This window comes from Cydia fagiglandana, chromosome 7 (genome assembly GCF_963556715.1).
Source record: "Cydia fagiglandana chromosome 7, ilCydFagi1.1, whole genome shotgun sequence".
NCBI classification, from domain to species: domain Eukaryota; kingdom Metazoa; phylum Arthropoda; class Insecta; order Lepidoptera; family Tortricidae; genus Cydia; species Cydia fagiglandana.
Genome location: NC_085938.1, coordinates 4,272,915 through 4,297,185, shown reverse-complemented (window position 1 = coordinate 4,297,185; position 24,271 = coordinate 4,272,915). Strand labels below are relative to the sequence as shown.

At 39.2% G+C, this 24,271-nt stretch overlaps 1 protein-coding gene and 1 long non-coding RNA gene across 2 annotated transcripts in view; one reads left to right on the top strand and one right to left on the bottom strand.

The window, feature by feature from the left end:
* LOC134665745 (uncharacterized) overlaps positions 1 to 4,918 on the bottom strand; it is a 286,311-nt gene extending 281,393 nt beyond the window's left edge. The window contains exon 1 of the mRNA XM_063522719.1: positions 4,720 to 4,918. Within this exon, the coding sequence (XP_063378789.1) occupies positions 4,720 to 4,777 (58 nt within the window). The 5' untranslated portion in view covers positions 4,778 to 4,918. The remainder of the gene's footprint in view (positions 1 to 4,719) is intronic.
* LOC134665749 (uncharacterized) overlaps positions 1 to 24,271 on the top strand; it is a 249,205-nt gene that overhangs the window by 60,993 nt on the left and 163,941 nt on the right. The window lies entirely within an intron of this gene.

Genomic DNA, 24,271 nt, shown 5'->3' with positions numbered 1-24,271 from the left:
GGCCAAAGGTGTGTGCGCCATCTATTTCCTTGATTTCCGAGGCAGGTTTTTTTCTTAGACTTTATTCATCTTATACGAAGTTACATATGTATTTGATGTTGTTTGTTGTCTTGACATATTGTGTAAAAGTACAAATTTAAAATGTTGTTTAGTCAGTAAGTTACAATTTTAGGCAACCAACGAGATTAGTAAACTGTCACTGAATGTCGTCCGACGCTGACGTTGAGCGGTGGAAATATAAGGAGGACAAATTGAATATGGACTCAGAGGGCCTACCGCGAACCACGTTCGACGTGTTGCTGTCCTATCACACTTACGTATGAATTCCCAAGTGCGACATAGAGGCAACACCTCGAACGTGGTTCGCGGTAAGACCTCGGGCCGGGGTGAAAAGGAAAAGAGGCCTCGCACACATGAGAAGGATCCTAATAGTCCCAACGCTAGCTTAAAACGGGATGTCGACTTCAAATTCTTTGTAGACATTTACATTATCTATCATCATAAGCAGTTCAGGTCATGATGTTTACTTGAGCTTATATGTGTTTAGATAAAACAGTGTATGTAACTGTATACTTACATATAATTAGGCATTAAAACATTTGTGTGATCCTATTATGAAACTTTCTTCGCTCGTATTTTAATGTAAATCCTTACACTTGACATTACCGTTCACATACCAAAATGTGGTTTTCTAAAGAATTGCTAGCTTTTAAAACATAAATAAGTATTTTTTTTTATATGACAAAATACCACGCTTAGAATGATATATTACTGCTATTCGTTTTATTTATTCATAAATCGATTTTACCAAACGATTCTAATCCATTCCATCCGGTCTTTGAAATGTCAATCTACATATTTCACAGTCCAAATTTCTAACGCCAAATAAATTAAAACGTCAATCCTTATCCGTAAAAAAAGGTAATCGTCGACATGTCAACTCGAAATTTAAATTCCGCTCCCTTCGTCAACTCGTAAACGTTCCGTTCCAAATTTAACCTTAATCCCGAGGGCTTACAGTTGATTTTATACAAAAAAAATATGAAATATCACAGAATTCTGTCGAAAACTGTATTTCTGATAATACTAATAACGTCGGGTCAGGGAAAGTCATTCCGGAACTCTGGCAACAAACTTTCTTCAATATAACGAATTATTAGATTTGAAGACGGCCAAGAATATCTGATATTGGAGATATATTTTTTGGAAGGTTTGCATTTTGTCTAGAATAATAATGAATGACCTTAATTTGGGTTCATTAGGGTCGGAAATTTGTTATTAGTACTCGTGATTGTTGTTAGAATCTAGAAGCGAACGTGATTATTTATGTTTTATGGATAAAATTAATACACCCTGTTTTTTTTTTAACTCCGTTAATTTTCCTCGGTGAAAATTAAGTTAAACTACTCATTGCAAAGACTGATCTGTACTGCAGTTTGCGGCATTTGCAGTAGAGACAATGGGTCCCTGGTCGGCGGATAAGAAATTCTTCATGAGGGGCTTGTCGACACGGCTGGTCCACGCCTCGAGAGACCATAGAGCTGAGGGCCTACCGCGAACCACGTTCGACGAGTTTCCTCCCTGTCACACGTGTCGTACGAATTTACAAAAATTCGTACGTAAGTGTGACAGGGATCGTCGAACGTGGTTCGCGTTAGGCCCTCTGGCGCTTACCTTACTTACCCAGCGAGCGGGACAACGCTGCCATACAATCAAAGTTATTTTAATTGTAACGCAAATAAAAACAAACATCGGTCAAGTAAGTAATTAATAAAACGTACCTATTATAGAACCCAGCAATGAAACCTTTTATTGGAAAGCGTCGTGATAAGAAAAAGGTGAAATCATTTCACGGTACCGCCATCATTATTGGCATCCCGCTATAAAATCCTATCATCTTATTACATTACCGTCCCTTTCAATATAGTGAGGCTTCTTATTATATAAGACTGTTATAAGATATATAATGTATATTCCTAACCTACCTACATGGCTCTTGGAATTATCGGACGTGGCCTGCACGCGCGGTATCTAAATAGGTCGGAGTATCGCATGTGAAACCCTACACTCGCTCTAATGTTACATGCTTGCCGAGCACATAATAATCAAATAGAAAGGTATATTCTTATGTGTAAGAGGTAGTGTTTAAAGTTTCATTATTTTTATTTACACACATACAGGGTGTTACTGACCATCGGGCTTTAAATCCAGGGCTCGATTCTACTCGCTAAACTGAGCTACTTTTATTATGGCTCCAACCCCAATATCCCGATTTTTTTTTTACTTTTTCATACATTTTGGCTGATCAGGATGTCGACGTTTTCTATGGAAAAGCCAAAAATTTTCCCCGATTTTAGGGTTGGTCCCATAGTAAAAGTAGCTAAGTTTAGCGAGTAAAATCAAGCCCTGGAATTAAAGCCCCATGGTCAGACACATACTGTATAACTATCATAAGCGTTTTAAAACCGGAAATTCCGGCCAGCATAGAGGTGTACCATGGGTACACCTGTTTTGTTAGAACGAATTTCTTATCGTATATCTTATAATTCGATTTTTTAATGCCATTCAAATTTCAACATCTCTAAAAAAACAAAGGAATTTGATTTGATCATAATCCTAATATCAGTCAAGATATATTAGATTAGGAAAAAATGACAATCGTAAACACTGAAGTCAATTCCGCAATGGCGGTGTCGTAACATACGGTTGCTGAACACATCCTAGAGAGGTTATATTAGATAAAGCAGTGTAATACACACCTAATATAACAGTACATCATTAGGTCCTAAAATACGAGTGTGGGTTAATGAAATGAGCAAAGCGAGTTTTACAATAGGATTACACAAGTGTCATTATGTAGCAGGCATACATTACTATATTTAGCAATGGCAATATTATATAATGGTTTATAGAATTCTTGCATGTTAGTTTTTAGGGTTCCGTACCCAAAGGGTAAAATGGGACCCTATTACTAAGACTCCGCTGTCCGTCCGTCCGTCCGTCCGTCCGTCCGTCCGTCCGTCTGTCACCAGGCTGTATCTCGCGAATCGTGATAGCGAGACAGTTGAAATTTTCACAGATGATTTATTTCTGTTGCAGCTATAACAACAAATACTAAAAACAGAATAAAATAATGATTTAAGTGGGGCTCGCAATGCTCCCATACAACAAACGTGATTTTTGACCGAAGTTAAGCAACGTCGGGCGGGGTCAGTACTTGGATGGGTGACCGTTTTTATAGATAATGGTACGGAACCCTTCGTTTGCGAGTCCGACTCGCACTTGGCCGGATTTTAGCTTTTGACGATTGTGATGTAAATTCTTATAATTTTGGCTAAGGCAAAGTTGTACTGTAATTTATTTCATGAAATAAATAATCTAATATAATTCCTCCAGATTCTAGCTATCCCAGATGTATTTCCAATTTCTAAATACCTTAACAGTCTTTAAAGGCACATCAATCAGACTTATTTATTTATTAAGCAAGTTGCATTCCTATAACCGCATTAAAACTACCTCAAAGCACTTCAATCTGCTATAAATTAACTCGTTTCTTAATCCTTGAAGTAAAAAGGCTTTTAGCTGATTAATTTTTCAACCCCCTGGAGCCGGTCCAAGGCATAAATCCTGAATAAAACAATTAGAGTTAATCTATGTTTAAACAGCGTCTCTTAGCTCGGAGACTTGTGTTTTTGTACAGCTTTGTTATAGTGAATGCAGATAAGTAAGTGTACGTTTTAGCCAAAGCATACTATTAATTATTCTGTGGCCAAAGAACTCACAAAGCAGGAATAAGAGGGGGCTAAATGTTGGGTATTAACACTATTATACACGGTGGCTAAAAAATAACTGCATTCCCGTTACCACTGTTTCCTGGGAGGTTTTAGGATTACATTGAGTAACTTTTATTATAGGAACAACTTTGAAAACGCGAAAAAAAATTACCCTTCCTTAGACAATGAACCCTCCAAAATTTATGAAACAGCAAAATTTTTTTTCGTGCAGGTTTGGAAGTGTTTGCCCTTTTAAGTATTATTGCAGTTTGCACACAAATCCCTGTTCTTTGTCAAACTTTTGTTTATTTGACCGCTATACGTTCATTATTCAGCGACGCATTACTCTTCTCTTTTCACTTCGCCCATGTTTACTTTGTGTTTTCATGCCGGCTAAACAATGTGGAAAATGTTTTTTAAATGTGTTTGTTGTTTGTTTTGTGGAGGCTTGAAAGAGTTACTGTTTATTTATTTGTGTGTCGGTTGATTCAATCCTCAGTATGATAATCCACTGAAACCCCGTCCTAAGTGATTTAAGGTTTACGCTCGTAGTAAAAATGACATTTGTTCCTGATTTATTAATGTTTTTACACTTTTATTTAGCTTCACTGCGTATATATGTTTATACATTTATTTCTGTATATGCTTCAAATCTTGTAACTTAAATTTGAACCACTTCCCGGTGTCTATTGTTGTCCAATATATTTATTATAGTTGGTCAAACCAATTTGTCAGTCAGTAAGAACCAGGAAAACTATACTTACTCATCTTTTGGGTGCTAGTAAGACAAATATATTATGATTCTCTCTGTCTATGATTGGAATGAGACAGTCCTTTGACAAACTATAACAGTAATATTTCTACTGTGCGATACACAATTAAAGTTTGAAGTAGCTGAAATTTTTAATGAACCATTATTAAGATTCAAATATTTTTATATACTTACCCGCTATCCAGACCAGAAGTAACACCAGCATCAGCTGACACACACCCATTTTCAACATTTATTACAAGTTTACTTATATTTAAATTCTCGTGAGCTCTTCGCACTTTTCATACACATACTGGTATTTTTTAATCACGTTTACACAATATTTTAACTTTTATTGCGTTGTTCATTGTTGATCGCCACACGCATGACTGGCGTTATCTGTAACAAAAAACAAACATTTTAATACACTTGATAAATTCAATTCGATGGCCGAATGTGATTCACTCTGGATTGAAGTTGAAAATTGGTTTTTGTTAGTTAAACCTAATTTAATTAAGTATAATAAAATGTTGTAACTACAGATTAACGGAAGGTTCCAAGAATAGCAATATTTCAGGGAAAATTTCACATTGTACTAAGAAACAAAATATAACAATTTCATTTTTGAAAATTTTTGCAGTCTACACACTTTTAATTTTCATAAACAGCATGACAAAAACAACAAACTAAATATATATTTATAAACTTTTTCAAATATTTTGTCGTCGCTCGTCAAAAAAATAGAATGACTTTATAATTTACTTTTCCATAACATGCAAAAGCAGCGGCAATATATTTTCAAGCATCTTCCAATGTAAAAAATGTCAAATTCTTAGAACAGAATTTTTGACCGGGCCATTTTTCCACACTGAGTTTTTAACCGGGCCGTTTTCCGGGGCCTAAGTGAATGTGTGAAGCCATTGCCCATGAATGATGGATGCCGCGTCGCCGTGCCGGGTGACAATAATGATGAACAGTCAGGTCCATAAATATGTATACGACTTTCATCCTATTTCAATGGATTAAGGTGAAAGAATGTTTACATATGAATCATTTCCTTGTTTACTTATGAGTAAATGATGATAGATGTTGCCCAAAAATAAAATACTAACTCCTAACGTCTATGTAACTTACTTTCTATGCATCTCTCTCGTACTGACATATTAGTGTAAGCGAGACGTATAGAAAATAAATTACGTAGACGTTAGCATATATGTCAGTGTTGACACTGTGAGTGAGTCGTGGTACGGGTATAGGTTGCCTTTTGTCCCCGCCGTCACTCGGGCATCGACAAATCAATTGAAAAATGTCCGACTCGCAGTTGTAAAGCAATCCCTTTAATTAACCTCCACGGGCAGTTTATACCGGTTTAATGCCCGGGCAGTTTATACCCGGGTTGAAATACCCGGGTATTGTGTGAAGTCAATATCGGTTGCCTTATTGTCGATGTTCGAACGAGCCTTTGTCACGAGTCAGTCGATATTATTCGGTTGATTGAGTTAACTCGGATAGCAAGGATACCTATATATTAATCTGAGTTTAGACATTTGATGATGTCTAGATTTGGGATCGAATACCTAGTGCTTACTGAATATTATATGCCACAGAATTATATCAAACAAGTTCTAACTAAAGTTAAGCAACTAAATGCCACAGAATTATATCAAACAAGTTCTAACTAAAGTTAAGCAACTAAATGATATATTATTAAACGATAGCCGTGGCGAGGCGCATACAGAAAATTGAAAATTGTCTGCGTCCCTGTCACTCAAATATTGCAAGAGTGATAGATGGGAAACTTCCGCGAGATACTGATTTATTAAATAGGTATATTATTATTAGTTTATATACGTGAGTGCCCCGTTTGAATATATTTTAAAAGCCTATGGGAATCGAGTTCGATAAATAACTAAGTAATAAGTACACCCCGTAGCCAAAGGTTTTACCCGGGTCAAAGTAACCGGGTATTGTGTTGAACAATTTTGGTTAACTTATTGTGGAGAAACGTAGCTTTTGTCCCCGCGCAGCCGATATTATTCGGGAGATTGGGTGTTGTCTAGAAAAGCGAGGATATTATAATATTAATCTGGCTCCAGATCGCAAATAACCATTTCTGGGACCAACTATGGACACTGAATCTTAAATATTAGTTGTTTAGTTTGAGTTTGATCCGAATTTAATCGACGATAGCGTTCACTATAGTAGCAAACGAGTGTTTGATCAGAGTGATGGTGAGCGGCCACCGTAGCCATTGGGAGCTAGCAGGAGCACTGTGCAAAAATTCTTGCATGCACGTGTACATGGCATGGTAACCACCTTTAACTATTCACTATTTTAACTAGTCAGATTATTTTCAATCTGAATAGTTCTTTAAAGCACGTCTGCTGCCAAACTGTTTTTTCCGTTGATAAATACTACTAAGTTATACAAAAAATAATAGAAATATTGTCAAATCGATCACCGTTATTGAGAATCGGTTTAAAAGACAACAAAATTAAACATCATGTTACACTCTTACACCAGATCTTTTATAATCCTTTCTGTGAGTAATTGAATTATATTTTTCCTAATTCGTTCCTTTGTCGGACAGAACAAAGTCATATTTGCTTTGTACCAAGAGCCCTTACAAAGACAAAGTACCTTGAGACTTGAGAAGGGCCGTAAGCGGATCTTTTTGCCTTTATCAATCTATGTCAGCCTTATGAAGTTCAATGAAATAATGTGGTAATCGGTCTTATTTTTTTAGATAAATCAGAAATACTTTTTTAATGTGTATAATAAAAAAATGGCCAAGTGCGAGTTGGACTCGCAGGAAAGGTACCATTACGCAAAAAACGACAAAAATCGGTTTATTCTATGGGAGCCCCACTTTTTAAATATATTTTATTTTGTTTTTAGTATGAAAATGTTTGCATGAAAAACTAAAATTCGCTGTAAATATAGCCAAGTGACAGCAGTTTGTAGAAATCACCAAACAAAGCGTGCAGAGGTAGTGCATCATTGTTTTCCTTCGTGATGTAGGTATTCACGTAAACGTACAGTAAAGGGCCAAAAAGAATGCACATCGAGCTTTAGAAAGAGGCAATCGGCTAATTTCGACTTCGTATAGCGATATCTGTGTCGCACACACCATGACGTTTGTTTTGTCAGTCATGGTTCAAATGCGAGAGAGTGCAGTCGCCTATCTAAGTCAATATATATATATAGAGCTGCTAAAACCCCTATAAAATTAAATTTGTACTATGGCATCTATAGGGAAAAAAGGTAAGCCGTTACTCTACCAGTCACGCGAAATTATCCACAATGTTTATAAATATTTTTTATCTGAAGCCAACCAATTTAAAAAAACTTGAGGATGTTAATGTAAGTAATTATTTTAAGAAGGTTCAACAGAGATTTGTCATTACAATATTACACTTTTTGTCGATCTTATATAAAATATATATTTATGAAGATTATTTTTCCCTAAGAAGAATATAGCAATAATTAAAAATAGTTACATCGTGTTTTACAGCTCTATATATTTCACGTGAAATCAAAACAAAACAACAATAAAGTATTTAGTTCTAAATTCAAATTCTGATAAACGACTAACCTAATAATTGATGTACATGGAAATGAGCATTCGTTTGTATTCGGAAATGCGATGATTGCCGATGTGCATTCTTTTTGGCCCTTTACTGTATGAATGTGTCTTGCTATATCAGTCAGTCTCGGTACAAAAAGTACTGAGTTGACTGAAGTAGCATGACAAATACGAACACTACATCTGTAGACCTACACTACAAAGTATGCACTACATCTGTAGATACATAATATGTGGAAAATTCACGTCAATATTCGTTGCATCATAGGGCTCCTCTACACGATGGGCCAAGGTCGGCCACTCCAAGGGACGCATTTATGCGTAAGACGGAGCAAGTGATATTGCTATCTCATTTTACCGCATGGCTGCGTCCCATGGAGTGGCCGGCGCTGGCCCATCGTGTAGAGGAGCCATTGCATTTTCACCCAATACATTTTTAGTTTCGACATACCATTTTCATCTTATCTTCAGCCCCCGGTCGGTCAATCGTTTTCTAAAGCTTTTAATCTGTCCAATGAAAGTTGTTCATTTCAGTTCAACCCGGAAAAAAGTATTATCTGTCATATTTCAAAAGAAGCCGAGTCACTTCATATTTTCTACGAGTATATTAATGGATTGCCCAGCTTTTATTCAACGATTCTCGGTCAATCGCTGCGGGTTGCTGGTCTATTATCTGGATTTTAAACCAACCACCGTATCCTGATCTCTCGATTCACATAATTACTTTGTAATCGTAGAGCGCACTTACACTGGATGCTTGTAACCTTCGAGTACCGTGGTTTATAATGATAATCGACTGGATGCTGGTCCATTGTTAGAAAGAATGATTGATAAATTGAATTGAGACGGAAGAACGTTTGTCATATTATTGTCATTTTCTTACATTTATTGCGTGGAGTTGAGACTCATTTTATTTTAGTTATTTATTATCGACCGACGACCGGTCTGGCCTAGTGGGTAGTGACACTGCCTATGAAGCCGATGGCCCCGGGTTCGAATCCTGGTAAGGGCATTTATTTGTATGATGATACAGATATTTGTTCCTGAGTCATGGTTGTTTTCTATCTATTTAAATATTTATATATACCTATGTATTATATATATCGTTGTCTGAGTACCCACAACACAAGCTTTCTTGAGCTTACCGTGGGGCTTAGTCAATTTGTGTAAAAAAAAATCCTATAATATTTATTTATTTATTTATTATGGTTTTAATTAAAATGAACAATACGGCATTGACCAGACTTATTTATAACCGACACGAGTTGACACGACACCAGCTTTTTCTTTTATTTAGTCTACGTAGCTACGTTATGGTCTGTCCCTGCCTCTCTTTCAGACAGTTATAGGTAATACAAAAAAGAAAAAACCAAATCTTACTATAAAAATAAATAAAAACTCGATAACATTGTCCTCGTTTTAAAAAAGGAGTACATCATCTTTAAAACCACAATCAACCTTTTACACACATTAAAGTGTTATCTTATTTTGTTCTACGATTCAAAAGCAACCTTGTGTAACACGAGGTAAAGATCGCTTTCCCAAAACAATGAATCGTCAGATACGCGGCGCAAGTAGATATTATCGCTTTATTCACGTCAAAGGAATTCCAGCTTTATTTCATATCGCCACATACGAGTTTGTTTAATTTTCCGCGTAGCCCGAAGCTGACGTATCAGATGCAGGTTAAAATGCAGCGAATTATTCCGTTCTGTCGCAACAATAACAGAATAGCACGACGTTATCATAGTGTTTTGTGTAAATTCTGCTTTTGTGCCGTGATAAATGTTGTTTGTAAATTTTTAAATATTTTTGGTACAGCATTGTGTAATACAGGCATTATAGGACGCGACGCTTTAAATTACCTGCTCGAGCAGTATAACAAAAGATACGGTGCCTTTGTTTAAGTCACAGATTAGTGGGAATTCTTTTCTGACTGTAACGTGTAACTTTTGTGTGTTGTGACATATTTTTTTCTTTTCATGTCTGGAACAGGCATTTTCTTGGAATGATGGAATCTACCGACACCAACATGTTACTTACTGCCGTATTCGAACTTCAAGATATTCACAAGAGACGACACGTACTAGATCCATTCTAGATACGTTATAGTTTAGATATCAACTCGTAGATCGTAGCAAGTGGAAATCCGTGGTCTCTGCCTACCCCTCCGGGAAATAGGCGTGATTATGTATGTATGTATCAACTAGTTTCAACAACTTTGCAGCGCAATTCGGGCAACCAAGGTCACTTTTACGTTAGATAGAGTAAGATATCTATTACAGTCATATGAATTGGATCTCTAAGACCTCTAAGTCATATCCTGTAGAAATCGTTCAAGAGTATCTCCAGAATCGCGCAAATATCAAATTTGACAGGTTAGATCTTAAACATATCGTTATCGTATCTTGGTGATGTCTAAAAGATGTCTAATAGATGTCTATTTCATAATCCGAATCGGGCCCTGTGTGCCTTTAAATGGACCCCAAATAAAATTCTGAATACGAAACAAAGGTTAAGTCACCTCCACACAACCTATATTAGCACTAATCGCGTCACAACCCAATAGCCTACTCGTCTAGACTTGTTATGTGCATCCAACCTGAAAATAGGTCTGAAGTGTATCGATTTGGGTAATCGGAATGGAAAATCGACGTGGGTGTGAGCTGACTTTATGATGTCAATATTTAGGGCACGGCGACGAATAAAGAGAAAGTTTGCTAAACTCGGGGCCCGATTCGGATTTTGAAATAGACATCTATTAGATATCTTTTAGACATCACCAAGATACGACACCGAGATAACGATATGTTTAAGATCTAACCTGTCAAATTTGACATTTGCGCGATTCTGGAGATAGTCTTGAACGATTTCCACAGGATATGACTTAGAGATCCAATTCACATCTAATAGATATCTAACTCTATATAACGTAAAAGTGACATTGGTTGCCCTAATTGCGCTGCAAAAGAGAACTAGTTGATATCTTAACTATAACGTATCTAGAATGGATCTAGTACGTGTCGTCTCTTCGAATACGGCAGTAACACATTTAGGGCCAAGAACCCGACTGTCGGGTACACTGTTCGTAGCGACTACGCGCTACATACGGCAAACACGTGGCTACGCGCTACGAGTGTAACCCGTAGCACTTAGTGCCTGGGTCACGAAACCCACGCTCCGAGCGTTTAATAATGACCACACTAGACTGGCCCGTGCCCAGTACGGTTACCATCAGTTTGTCACTGACATAAACGCCGTCGAGAACGTAATTTACTTTCTATACATCCCGTTTGCACTAATATGCGAGTGCGAGCGAGATGTATAGAAAGTAAATTACGTTCTCGACGGCGTGACAAACTGATGGTAACCGTACTGGCCGAGGCGTCTGACCCGTCATTTTCTATGACGGTTGATCGGTGATCACGTGGTGCTTTCCATAAAAAACGAAGCGCCAGAAGCTCCAGCCAGGGCTATAACCGCGAAAATCGAAGTTCGCAAATTGCGTGGATTTTTCTCTGTCACTGTAATTACGCCTTCGTTGGAGTAAAAGAGAAAGTACCCAGCAATTTCCGAATTTCGGTTTTCGCGGTAGCCGCTCTGGTCCCGGCTCGGTCTAGCGTGGGGCATCCTTTACGATCGACGCTTACACCGACCCCCATAAATTAGTTTTACCCAATAACGAGCATTACTTAGTCCCAATGATGCGTACGTTCGAAGCGTGCATAGCTCATATATGCCCAAAACTTGTTTAAGCTCTGAACTCCTTGAGGGTACTCACAAGTTCATTCCGCTACAAAATTTAATGAGAGCCAGTTTTATTCAGTGGGTCGAAAACGACCCAATGGGCATATATGGGTTAGTGTGCCATTGCCAGAAGAGAGTAATTTTTAGAATTGTGAGTCGCGTGATTTCGGTTGTTCAATTTCTGCTGCATTCGGTTTCATACAAAACTCCTGTTTGGTTCACAATTCATACTATGACGCAAAATGAGTTATCTGCCGATATACATTAGGTTAGAATTTCTGCAGCTAAATTTGTGCAACTCTGCCAGCTCACAACTCAAAAAAAATCGCTCGTTTGACTTTACCCTTAGCCAGGTAAAAATTTTTACTCATTATCAAATTGTACAACAGGACTAAAATCGCATATTCATGTTTTAAGATTTACCTCCGACATTCCGAAGACGGCGTTGTCCCCGTGGTCTCGGAGAAGACTGACTAAAGTTGACATCAACATCTAGCCGCACGGGTTTTTCGAACTACCCGCACTTGGTCTTGTTTATTAACTTGAACGTTTTGCGGACTAGAGATGTTACTCTGTCGACACGCAACACTAACAATTATCGATTTATCGACTGTCGATTTTCGTTTCCGCTTACATTTACTAATGACCGTATTCCATGTGGATGAGATCCTAAAACCCTCGTCCCGATTGAAATTGCAATGTTTTCTTTTCTTTCAATGGCTACCCCGTACTTTTCTACTGTAGAATTCGCGATTCGTGGAAAGAATTTTAGGGTTATGCAGCTCAATCCAGTAGTTTGGTCCTGACTCCAGTAAATGCTCACAGGCGATTAAGCCCCGTACAATTTAATAATGTGTAAAAATCGTGAAAGCATAATTAATAAAGAATATTTACTCAAATAAAGTGCTACACTGTCATTCAGATTAAAATATGAATCGATTTATCTTGATTTGATAGTGCCTCGTTCTAAAAGTTTTACATTTATTCGTTGACACGCTGATAAATTAAATCGGCGAAACGGAGCGAAAATTACAATTTATTTATTCTTGTTTGACTTTCAATATTAACGGATTTTTAACGTAAAAAGTGTTCCTTATAAAGCTTTTTCGAACTGATCTGGAGGAAGTACTCGTATCACAGGTTTTTTGTAAGTAGTTGTCTATATTTTTTGCGAAAACCCAGTAAAATGAGTTAGAAATTTTGAGAAACTCTTCAACAATATCATTCCACGAAGTCACTTTTTAGAATTAAAATAAGTAATTTTCTAACTAAAAGGATGACTTACTAATATGTCAGCTTTACATAAGATGGTAAAGTACAAAACAGGTGTAGCTCATGTAATTTGTTACCTAAACGAGCACCGTGCTACAGCAGGCGACAATTCCCTCATAACCTCCTTTGAGATACTTAGGCATCCTCACTAAGTACCCATTATGGCTGCGGCAGACACTTTATCAAACAGCCTTCCTGAAGTAGGTGTAATCTTGGAAGCTGAATAAAATGATAATTATTGAGTCAATATTGCTTGAGCATAGCTCTTAGTGTTGTCGCTACGTTGTTATCTTTGGCACAATATTCCAAATTATTCCTTTTATAATAAACCTTATCTAAATGTTCAGGTGAATACACAAAGTGTTTTGTTTTGTCAAGACAAGTTTGAAAATTCTATTCTGCGATGTGACTTAATAACTACTTAAACACTAACTACAATAATTTTATTGATTTCCATGAACCGATTACTTAACTGTTTGCAATTTTTTGGTAATTTTCAGCGCCAATTTCTAGCGATACAATAAACGTTTGTCAAAAGTTACAAAACGTGGGTAATCGTTTTTCCAATATCCGTCATTTTGACATTTCTGTTGGTTAGAAAGAGACAAAATTAACTGAAGGTTGTACGAGGTTGTTAAGTTTTATGAATGTTAAATTTTAATTAAGAATGCTGAGTCTAGAGCCTCAAATGAAGATACATTAATTATAAAATCACAAAACATAATAAAGTCGTAAGCACTAAACAGCCTTTCATCAACACATCTGTGGCCCAATTACAGATATTCACACATCAGTAATAATTACCGTAAAACGGGGTGAGTAGGTTTCGCGGGGAGAGGTGGGTTATGAATGGGGAGAGAAGGTTTGAGATGGGGGTGAGACAGGATTTTAAGGCTACTGCTACAAAAATAATGTATTCCAATTTAAAATGGAGCTATAGTAATACGCATAATAAAGTCACCATCACCTTTGTATGAAAACCCCTCTCACCCCAAATACGAGGCACCACGGGGTGAGGTGGGTTTTCCTCTTTATCGTCAAAGTTATGAAATGGAACTACCCAAAATAAAATAAAAACTAAAATACAAACGTCCAGAACACTTATTATATACACCATTCAGTTTTCATATATGTAAAAATAAAAAGTTATCGAGGTTTGAATTTCAGTTTTGACCCTACTCACCCCATTTTACGGTATGTACTTGATTTACGAAAAATAAGGCTACATTTTTGTCCTATTAAAACTTATAAAATTCAACTACATTGGGAAAAAGAAACATGGATCTTTGCACTGGGCAGTCCCAGCATGAGCTGGACAGAATACCCCAAACTAAAAACGGCGAAGCTACATATTCATGAGCTAACTTAATAAAGCACTGTCCGAACCCATCCCGAAAACAGCTTGTTACACGTCAAAACGCAGGAGACGTAACAATATTGCATTTCTTAAATTCCTAAAGTGGCTTACGGAGAATTTGACAAATTGTATCAACGTACGTGGTGGCGTTGCGTGCATGCGAATCCCCCGCAAACGGATTTGTGTCTTATTGTAAAGTGATAGGGTTTATTCGCGGGTTTTGGGAGGAGACAATAAATCTCTCGTGCTATTTCGAGATTTGAACTCGTGAAGCCTTATCTGGTCTGTTGACGTGCTATTTTGCTTTGCGGTTATTTAGGACTGGCAAGAATCGAAGTAAAGGAAAGGTTAGGTTGCGCAACATGTTTGTATTAAAACAAACGTATAATTTTATCTCTATATCGAAATTAAAGCTGAACAAATAAATGTTCCAAGCTTCCAGAAATAATTAACAATAAAATTACGCTAAAATATTTAAATATTTTAAATTGGTGAACAACACTATAGGTGAAAGTGAAATTTGTTTTAATAATATTAAAATGAAATCAGACAATAACCGATTCATCCTACTACTCCATGTTAATAATTCTCCTAACGATAAGTGCAATAACTAATTTTGAAATCTCAGTCGCTTGTGTGACATATTGTATGAGAACAAGGTATATTATTTAATGGATAATTTAATATGAGTTATTGCGCTTATTGTTAGGAGGTCAGAACACTCAAAATTATATTGGAATTTAAATACGTTACTGAAAATACGAATGGCTTTTTAGTGACGAAATAAAATACATAACTTCAACTCGAGAACTTATAGAGAACAATAATCAAGAACCAAAAGTATTTAAGTAGAGACAAACAAGTGACAGTGGGCACTTAGAATGCGAAAAAACAAAGGAAAACAACAGAACATTAAAGTTATTATAAAGTGAGGCACTTAGCCAGGCAACGGTGTTATTTCCACTGCTATCCTACTAGACGCTTCGCGAAATCTGTATCAGTAGGTATATCACGATCTGGAACTATTGTGGGTACTAGATAATTGAACTAGTTAACAAAACCAGCCGGCGTATTATGGAAGGCTTTATCCGTCTTCATCCACGTGATAAAATAACTGTCACTTTTTAACACCGTGGGATAGAATGTGACGGACACCGTTTTATCACGCTGTCATGTAGACAAGAACGACCATCGTATCCGTACAGTACAGTTTTGTTCGAGGCGATAGCTCGCTTGAGTGGGATAACTTCATCTTACGGAGTGTAGACGAGCTTTTGCCTCGAACTGTTATTTATAAGTATGAACTCTGTTATTCCCACATGGTTCTTGTGAAGTAGTAACTGTAAAATATTCGTAAATCACTTTTCGAAGGAGGCCTATGTTCAGCAGTGGACGTCTTATGGCTGAGATAATGATGATGACTTTTCGAAATCATTCATAAGTTTGAACACTTTGTGGGCGTAAGATAATGTATCTCTTAGATGCTCTATATAGAAATAAGTATATGTACATAGATCTAAATATAAGTATCCCAGACGTCCTAAAATTTTACATAATATGCGTTGAGACACCATGACGCCTTATTCTACATATTAAGCAGGTTTTGCTTATGGAGCCATGCTAAAATAATATATTGTTTGAATTATTACTACCTTATGAAACAAAGTACCCCGCCTCGTCTGTTTGTTTGTACGCATATGAAAATTCTTTCAGTAGTTTTTGACTTTATTTATAGCGAAAGTCAAAAACTCCTTAACGGAGTTTCATGCGGTTTTTACTTACCTATAGATAGAATGATACTTGAGAAAAGTTTACGTGTATAATTTGCTAACCCGTGCGAAGCCGGGGCGGGTCTCTAGTGTTAAACAACAGAAGGTTTAAAGTATACTAAAAATGCTTGGTCCTCTTCTAACTATAAGTTGTTATAAATTTCTAGATCTATTTAGTCTGGTTAGCGCAACTATTTCTGGATAAGCAACTAGAAGATCATCTCAGGAGCCGGCCACTTAGGTCGGCGCCGACCGACTTCGTTCGGAGACGGCAGATGAATAATGGCCCCTTGACGGCGAATCTTCCGACATTGTGTCGTTTTCTAATGCGTCGCTTTAAACTTTGCTCTGATACTAGTGGGGACTTTAAGATGTAATTGTCGCCATTGAAAGATTTATTCCGCAACTAAATAATAAATAGCGGTAATAGAAGTAAAACAGGGGGCCGTTTCTCAAAAGCTTGTAATACAAGTGGAAGTCCCTTTCTGACAAAAGCTGTCAATAAGTGACACAAGTTACAAGGTTTTGAGGAACGGGCCCCAGATCCCAGAGTTTGTATGAAAGGTTGCAAGCTTTCACAAATTAGGCTTTTGCTATTATTTAAGTACATGTAGATTTAAATACTACACAAGCTAATTGTTTACGTTATATTAGTAAATTAAAAATATTTTTTCAAGCATCCACATGTAAAATAATAATATTATTGTGGTGACTGTATATATACCTTTACAGTATAATTTAGTTTTTCTACAACTACATACAATATATATCAAGAAAGATTTTTAGCATCTTTCGAGTATGTAACTTTACATAATTAGGCATTATGTAACAGTCATTTAAACTAATAATATGAAATACTAATTTTACTACGTAGAAGTCTTTTCAAAGTTACGAACATACTTAATTATTTTGAACAATACAGTGTTCAAAATTAAACTAAGTTCTTCAAAATAAGAACTTTGCGGCAACAAAAACTTAACACTCTCTTGAAACAAGTTTTCAACTCGTTAATTTTGTAAGTGTTCAGAAAATTTTATTTAAGCTTGATTGACGAATATTTATTTTACAAAAAAACAAATACGTAATTGACAGACTTAATATCTCAATACCTACATTTTTGTACGATAAAACAGGGCCTAATAGAAACTTTGTTAGTTGGACCGTAGGTACTAGAAATTTCTAAAATAAATTAATAGTTAAATTTGTGCGGAACCCTCAGTGGGCGAGTCCGACTCGCACTTGGCCGCTTTTTATTCTAATGGTTCTACACCCGTCGTAGGTAATCATATTAGTTGAAATATTCCATTGCACTGCAAAACTGCCCAAAAACTACCATGCTTTATACTCTTCGTTTTCCAAATGAAAAAACTAATGAAAAACTCTAAACCCAGCGTCGAAAGTAACAAAACAATTGCCGAACCTTAATGAATTAGCTAAAAGCCCTCAGTCGTGCAGCCATAACTTCCAATTATCGCGCTTGGCACAATTAGCCCGCCTTATATATTGCCGCGGCGCTTACCAAATTTCTAAGTCTTAATGAATTGATTCGGGATACCGTACTGCGAAAACATTTGGGATTCCGGATGCGAACAACAAGAGGAGCTGAGGTTGCTAGTTGAATTCGAAAAATATCGGTATTCTCGGTAGGTATTTGCACAGATGTACATGTTACAGAAAACATCCTAATATATATATTATATATATTTGCCAACAAGACTTAATGAGCACTAAGCATCTGTGGCACAAGTCGATCTGTGTAAAATAATATTACTTTACTTACTTTTCCTATTCCGGATATCATTAAACAATTTTGGCGCCGTAGTATTGCAGGTATGAAAGTAACCAGAGCTTAAAGCCCTGCTTTCCCAGTCCGCTTCGCACTCCATTAGCCAGTCAGATAAGCTGATTACGCTTATCAGATCTGATCAACGATTTTTGGAGCTTTTAAATGTATCTGATCAATTGGAGATGGATTTGTGACGATGGAGCGTGTTAAATGCAATCTTTGTACGAGATTTTATTTTATCTGGGAACTCTTTCATTGACAATTATTACTTTGATCCGGGATAGTAGTATCCCGGATATTTGGAAGACGTACGCGGAGCCAAAGCCAAAAAACGGACCCTTTTGACAACTTAATTAAATGTTAAGTGTGGTACACTATTATTACTGACATTACGTATGTATATTATTTATGTTTATTTAAGTGAAGAAAAAACATATAACGAAAACAATATTAAAACTAAAGTTAAAACTAGAAATAAAATAAAAATACAAACTATAAAATATACTTACCTACAAAAAATATATGTATGTATATTACCTTGTAATAAGTACGTTTGATTTTGATTGAAATCTAAGGAACAAGAAAATAAGTAACAACAAATTTTCAATTAGTAAGGTGTCTGAGTCTTTTTATTCGTTCAAATTATAATACTGTAAGCGTCAGACGGAAAACAAATGGTAGGTATAGAGTACAAGTATACTACCAGCAACTAAATGCCATGAGATAATGATCTTTAGCTATTTAAATATGTTCAGGCTGAAGGTAACGGTTCTGAGCTTACCTCTAGCTTGCGACAAGGGCAGCCCGGACCACCACCAGCAGTCCACAACAGAAACCAACGGTTCAACCCACAACCACCGGATTGCAAAGGTAACATCGTCTCACACTATCTCGCACTTAAATTTAATTCCATAAGTTAATTTGGCATACAACAACTTTCTTGCTCAACCGGCCCTAAAGTATTCCCCTATCGTCCCATTTTTTACAGTCCACTCTTTCGCCAGTGAACATTTTGGTCTTCGAACCGGATAATTTGAAAAGTGACGTGAGTGAAGTGGCGGATAGTTTGAAGTGAGTGAGTGAGTGAGTGAGTGAGTGAGTGAGTGTAATTTGAGAAGTGAGTGAGTGAGTGAAGTTTTTCGTTTGTCGTTGTCTGTTGCTTATTCAAATTCGTTTCGTCATATCATCTGCTTAATTCTAAATTTAGGGTAGACTTATAAAAAAAGTCGAGGGTAAGCAAGAAAGTTGGTGGTCGTGTAGTGGTGCTTTAATAAAATCATTCGGTCACTTATTTAATTACGCTGGCAACATTTTTCATAATTGTCAAGTGTCAACTGTCAGCTGTCTGTCATTGAAGTTGTGGAAGGTGAATTGCAGTTTGTTTTGAACATTTTTTGTGTAATTACTGCAATTTTGTGTAGTTTTGTGTTTATTAATATGGGAGGCAGTGATAAGTCTGGCGAGAAAGATGATGCTGGCGTAGACACGGTGATGATTGCTCGTGATTATCAGGTAATGAGAATAGAGTATTTGCAAATGTTGTCGGATGCTGAATTAGCTTTGTGTGACGAGAGTGAATTGTGTGCAATTGCGAAAAACTTTCATGAAGCTCAAATAAAACTTTTAAGTGCTGCTCCGCGAAGCGAGCACCGCGAAATTTGTTCCCATACCGCGATGTTCGACTCGAAGGTTAGGGCAGTGAGATCGCGTTTGCAGAATAGGAAGCAGGCCTTTGCTGGGGCTTCCGGGGTATCGGGGACGCCGCAGCCGGTCTTGCCGAAGTTGCCGAAGTTACAAATTAAAGCTTTCGATGGGAAAATTGAAAACTGGGTAACATTCATACAGTTGTTCAATTCTTTAGTACATAAGCGAACAGATATTGCCCCTGTTGAAAAATTACACTATTTACTGTCGAGCGTGCAAAATGAAGCATATGACCTTATAAAAAATTATCCTGTCACCGATGACAATTATAAGGTAGCATATGAGGCGCTGTACAAGCAATATAATAAAATTAAATTAATTGCTACAACTTATTATGATAAGCTTACTCAGTGTGAACCTGTAAAAGTGTCTCGGCCTAGTGACCTACAGCGGGTTCATAGGGTCTTTACTGAAAACTTGTCAATATTGAAAGGTTTCAGCTTGCCGGATAAAAACTTTTTACTTATTCAGTTACTGTGGTCGAAGCTGGATAGGAGCACGAAGGAGCAGTTTGAGCTAGAACACAACTCCGATGATATCCCGGAGTTTAGTAAATTGCAGAATTTTGTTGAGAAAAGATACCGAGCACTAGATGCTGCAGGGTCAATGGGCTTCGTTGCTAGTACCCCTCAGCCTAGCAGTAGTAAGCCTTCTAGTAAGCCAAAAATGGCCTTGGTGGTCACTGCTCCAACGTGTGTAGTCTGTAAGCTGGCTCATAGTCTTGTATCTTGTCCAACTTTTTTAAAATATGACCCCGCTGATCGGTTCAAATGTGTGAAAGAAAATAAGTTATGTATTCTATGTCTGTCGGGGTCTCATTCTGTCAAGTCCTGCAAGTCAAAACAGCGGTGTGAGCAGTGTCGTTTCTCCCACCATACGCTGTTACATTTTAATAATGCAAATGTGCCTGCCTCCCCGGCTGTGGATGTAAATAGCTCGAAGCATCCGTCTGACACATCGAATCCGCTGGCAATGGTGGCAAGTAATGTGGCGGCCTCTTCTTTGTTTGCAACTGCCAAGGTTTTGGTGAAGAATGCCCAAGGCGACTTGGTAGCGGTAAGGGCTTTGCTTGACTGTGCCAGTGCTTGCAACTTTATAAGCGAGGAATGTGCAAAGAAGCTTGGTCTCCGGGCAGAATATGGGAAGCATGCCGTGACTGGCATTGGTGATGTGGTTTCTAGGCCCGGTGGCACATTGTCATGTACTGTCTCGTCCAGGCTCGGGAAGTCTGATACTGCTATTACAGTAGAGGCTTATTTGTTACCAAAAATTTGTCCGGAAATGCCAACGGATCATGTTGATGTCTCATCATGGCGACATATCAGGGGCTTAGAGTTAGCTGACCCTCATTGGCATATTCCAGGACCTGTTGACTTGCTCCTGAACGTCAACATTCTCGCTTCTTCGTTGCGCCCTGGTTTAACCCATGGGGCCCCTGGCCAGGCGACTGCCCTCAACACCATCTTCGGGTGGATTTTGATGGGTGACGCAGGCGACTGTGCAACGGACATCTGTCGTTCTCGGTTCCGTGGTAACAGTTGTCAACTGGTCGTGGGCAGGTTATCAATTGACGACTCTATTAAGAGGTTCTGGGAGTTGGAAGATGTCCGCTCTCCGAACACCGTCATTTTGTCGAAGGAGGATCAGCTGTGCGAGGAATATTTTCTCGCTAACTTTCGTCGCACAGAGGAAGGTAGATTTGTCGTTCCTCTACCTTTCGCTGACACTTCCAATAAACCCACCTTCTCGGGCTCTCGAGCCATTGCTCTTAGGAGATTTTCGTCGCTGGAGCGAAAGTTACTCAGTAACTCCGACTTCTACAAAAACTATGTAGCCTTTATGAAGGATTACGAAAGCTGTCGCCACCTTGAGGAGTGTGACCCTCCAAGGGTGGATGAGGGGAAGTTCTTCTACATCCCCCACCATGGAGTATTGAGGCCCTCGTCAACCAGTACTCTTCTCCGGGTCGTCTTTGACGCCAGTGCCAAGGACAGCCGAGGCATCTCGCTAAATGATGCGCTACTGCCAGGGCAGAAGCTGCAAAATAACATTTTCCACTTGCTCCTTCGTTTTCGGTGGCATAATGTTGTTTTCACGGCCGACGTCAAGCAAATGTATAGACAAATTTTAGTGTCCCCGGAAGATGCTGAATATCAGCGTATCCTATGGCGTCCGTCTGTCAATGAGCCTGTCCGGGACTATCGGCTGCTGACCGTTACTTACGACGTTTCGTCCGCTCCTTACCAAGCTCTCCGAACTATTGCTCAGTTGGCAAGGCAATCGGGAGAAGAATACCCTTCCGGTTCGGCAGTTCTAGACCGCGACATCTATGTCGACGACGTGGTGTCTGGAGCTCATTCTATCGAAGAAGCACGGAAGCTTCGTTCGGAGTTGTCGACGATATTAGCTTCTGGCGGTTTCCATTTGCGGAAATGGACGTCGAACCACCAGGAGTTCTTCGACGGTGTCCCCTCCTCAGACTTGTATTCTGAAGACTTTCGGGAGTTCAACTCCATTGGGGATATCTCACTAAAAATTCTTGGCCTCTCGTGGTCACCTCAGGCAGACGACTTCACCTTTCGAGTGGCTGTCGAAGATCGTCGGTGCACTAAACGTACCATCCTCTCGGAGATTGCTCGGATCTTTGACCCTCTAGGCCTTCTCTCACCTGTGACGTTCTTAGCGAAATATCTCATGCAGTTGCTGTGGGTCTCAGGTGTCTCGTGGGATGACGACGCGCCAGAGAACCTTGTATCCGAATGGCGAGAGTTCAAAGCGCAGCTGCCTTCGTTGAGGTCCGTGTCTGTCCCGCGTCGTATGGTCAACGATTTCGTCTCGCTCGAAGTTCACGGGTTCTGCGACGCCTCAGAGCGAGGGTTTTGCGCGGTGGTCTACGTTCGAACGTCAGGCGAGGACGGAACGCAGTACGTCCAGTTGGTCTGTGGTAAATCGAGAGTGGCACCCCTGCGTAAATTGTCTATACCACGTCTCGAGTTGCTGGCCGCGGTACTACTTGCAGACCTAGTGGAGTCGGTCGCAACGGCTCTGGAGCCTCTCCACAAAATCGACAAGGTGTACGCGTGGTCTGACTCTAGCGTTGCGTTGACTTGGATAAAGTCTTGCCCTTCCAAGTGGAAAACTTTCGTGGCTAACCGCGTGAGCCACATCCAGGAGATTATTGCTCCTGATTGCTGGCAACACGTGAGGACTGGCGACAACCCTGCCGACTGTGGGTCGCGGGGCCTCTTGCCGGACGACCTGGTCCACCATAGTAACTGGTGGAAGGGTCCATCTTGGCTCGTGCTGGACAAGTCTGACTGGCCTAAGTCAACGTTATCAGTCGACGTGGATGTCCTACACGAAGAGCGCAAGGTGACTGTCCTTACTGTCTCTGTGCAGGAGACGTGGACAGACAACCTAATGAATAAGTTCTCGGCACTGAGGACACTCCAACGTGTCCTCGCCTATTGTCTTCGTTTCGTGCACAACGTAAGAAATCGGAAGACGCCCAACAACTTGTTGGACGATCCTCTAACACCCCTGGAGATTAAACAGGCGCTTATGTTCCTCGTGCGTTCTGTTCAACAACACCACTTTGCTTCGGAGATCGAGAAAGTGAAAAACAATCTTTCGAACTTTCTCCCGAAAGCATTTAAGAAATTGTCTCCATTCCTCGATGACGCGGGTCTCTTGAGGGTGGGCGGACGCCTGTCGCGAGCTTCTCTCGAATTCGATGTTAAACATCCCCTGTTGCTACCTCGCGACGATCGTCTTACCTCCCTCTTGATCGACGAGTACCATAAGCGTTTCATGCACCCAGGCGTCCAGACGCTTCATAATTTGCTGGCGCAGCATTTCTGGATACTGTCCCCAAAGCGAGCTATCCACGCTGTCACGTCAAAATGCATGAAATGCTTCCGTGTTCGACCACTCGGTGCTCCTGCGCCGTTCATGGGCGACTTGCCGTCTTATCGGGTAGCCCAGCTCAAAGCTTTCCTGAGTGCTGCTGTCGATTTCGGGGGACCTTTTGACATAGCTCTGGGTCGCGGGCGAGGTAACAAGACCTACAAGGGTTACATTTGCGTTTTCGTGTGCACCTCGACAAAGGCTGTACACACGGAGCTCGTCACTGAGCTGTCCTCAGACGCGTTTCTTGCCGCGCTTCGCCGCTTCGTCGCGCGTCGTGGTCGGTGTAACCGGTTGGTATCCGACCAGGGGAAGAATTTTGTCGGCGCGAGCAATATTTTGCAACGTATTGTAGGAGATGCTGCGACGCATAGCGAGATTAAATTCGAGTTCAATCCGCCAGGCAGCCCTCACTTCTCGGGTCTCGCTGAGGCCGGTATCAAGGCTGTTAAAACACATTTGGCTCGAGTCATCGGTAGTCAGAGGTTGACGTACGAAGAGTTTCTAACCATCTTGACCCAGGTCGAGGCTCTTCTTAATTCGAGACCCCTTACTCCTCTCAGTACCGATCCTAACGACTTATCGGCCCTTACTCCGGGCCATTTTCTCACAACGGAGCC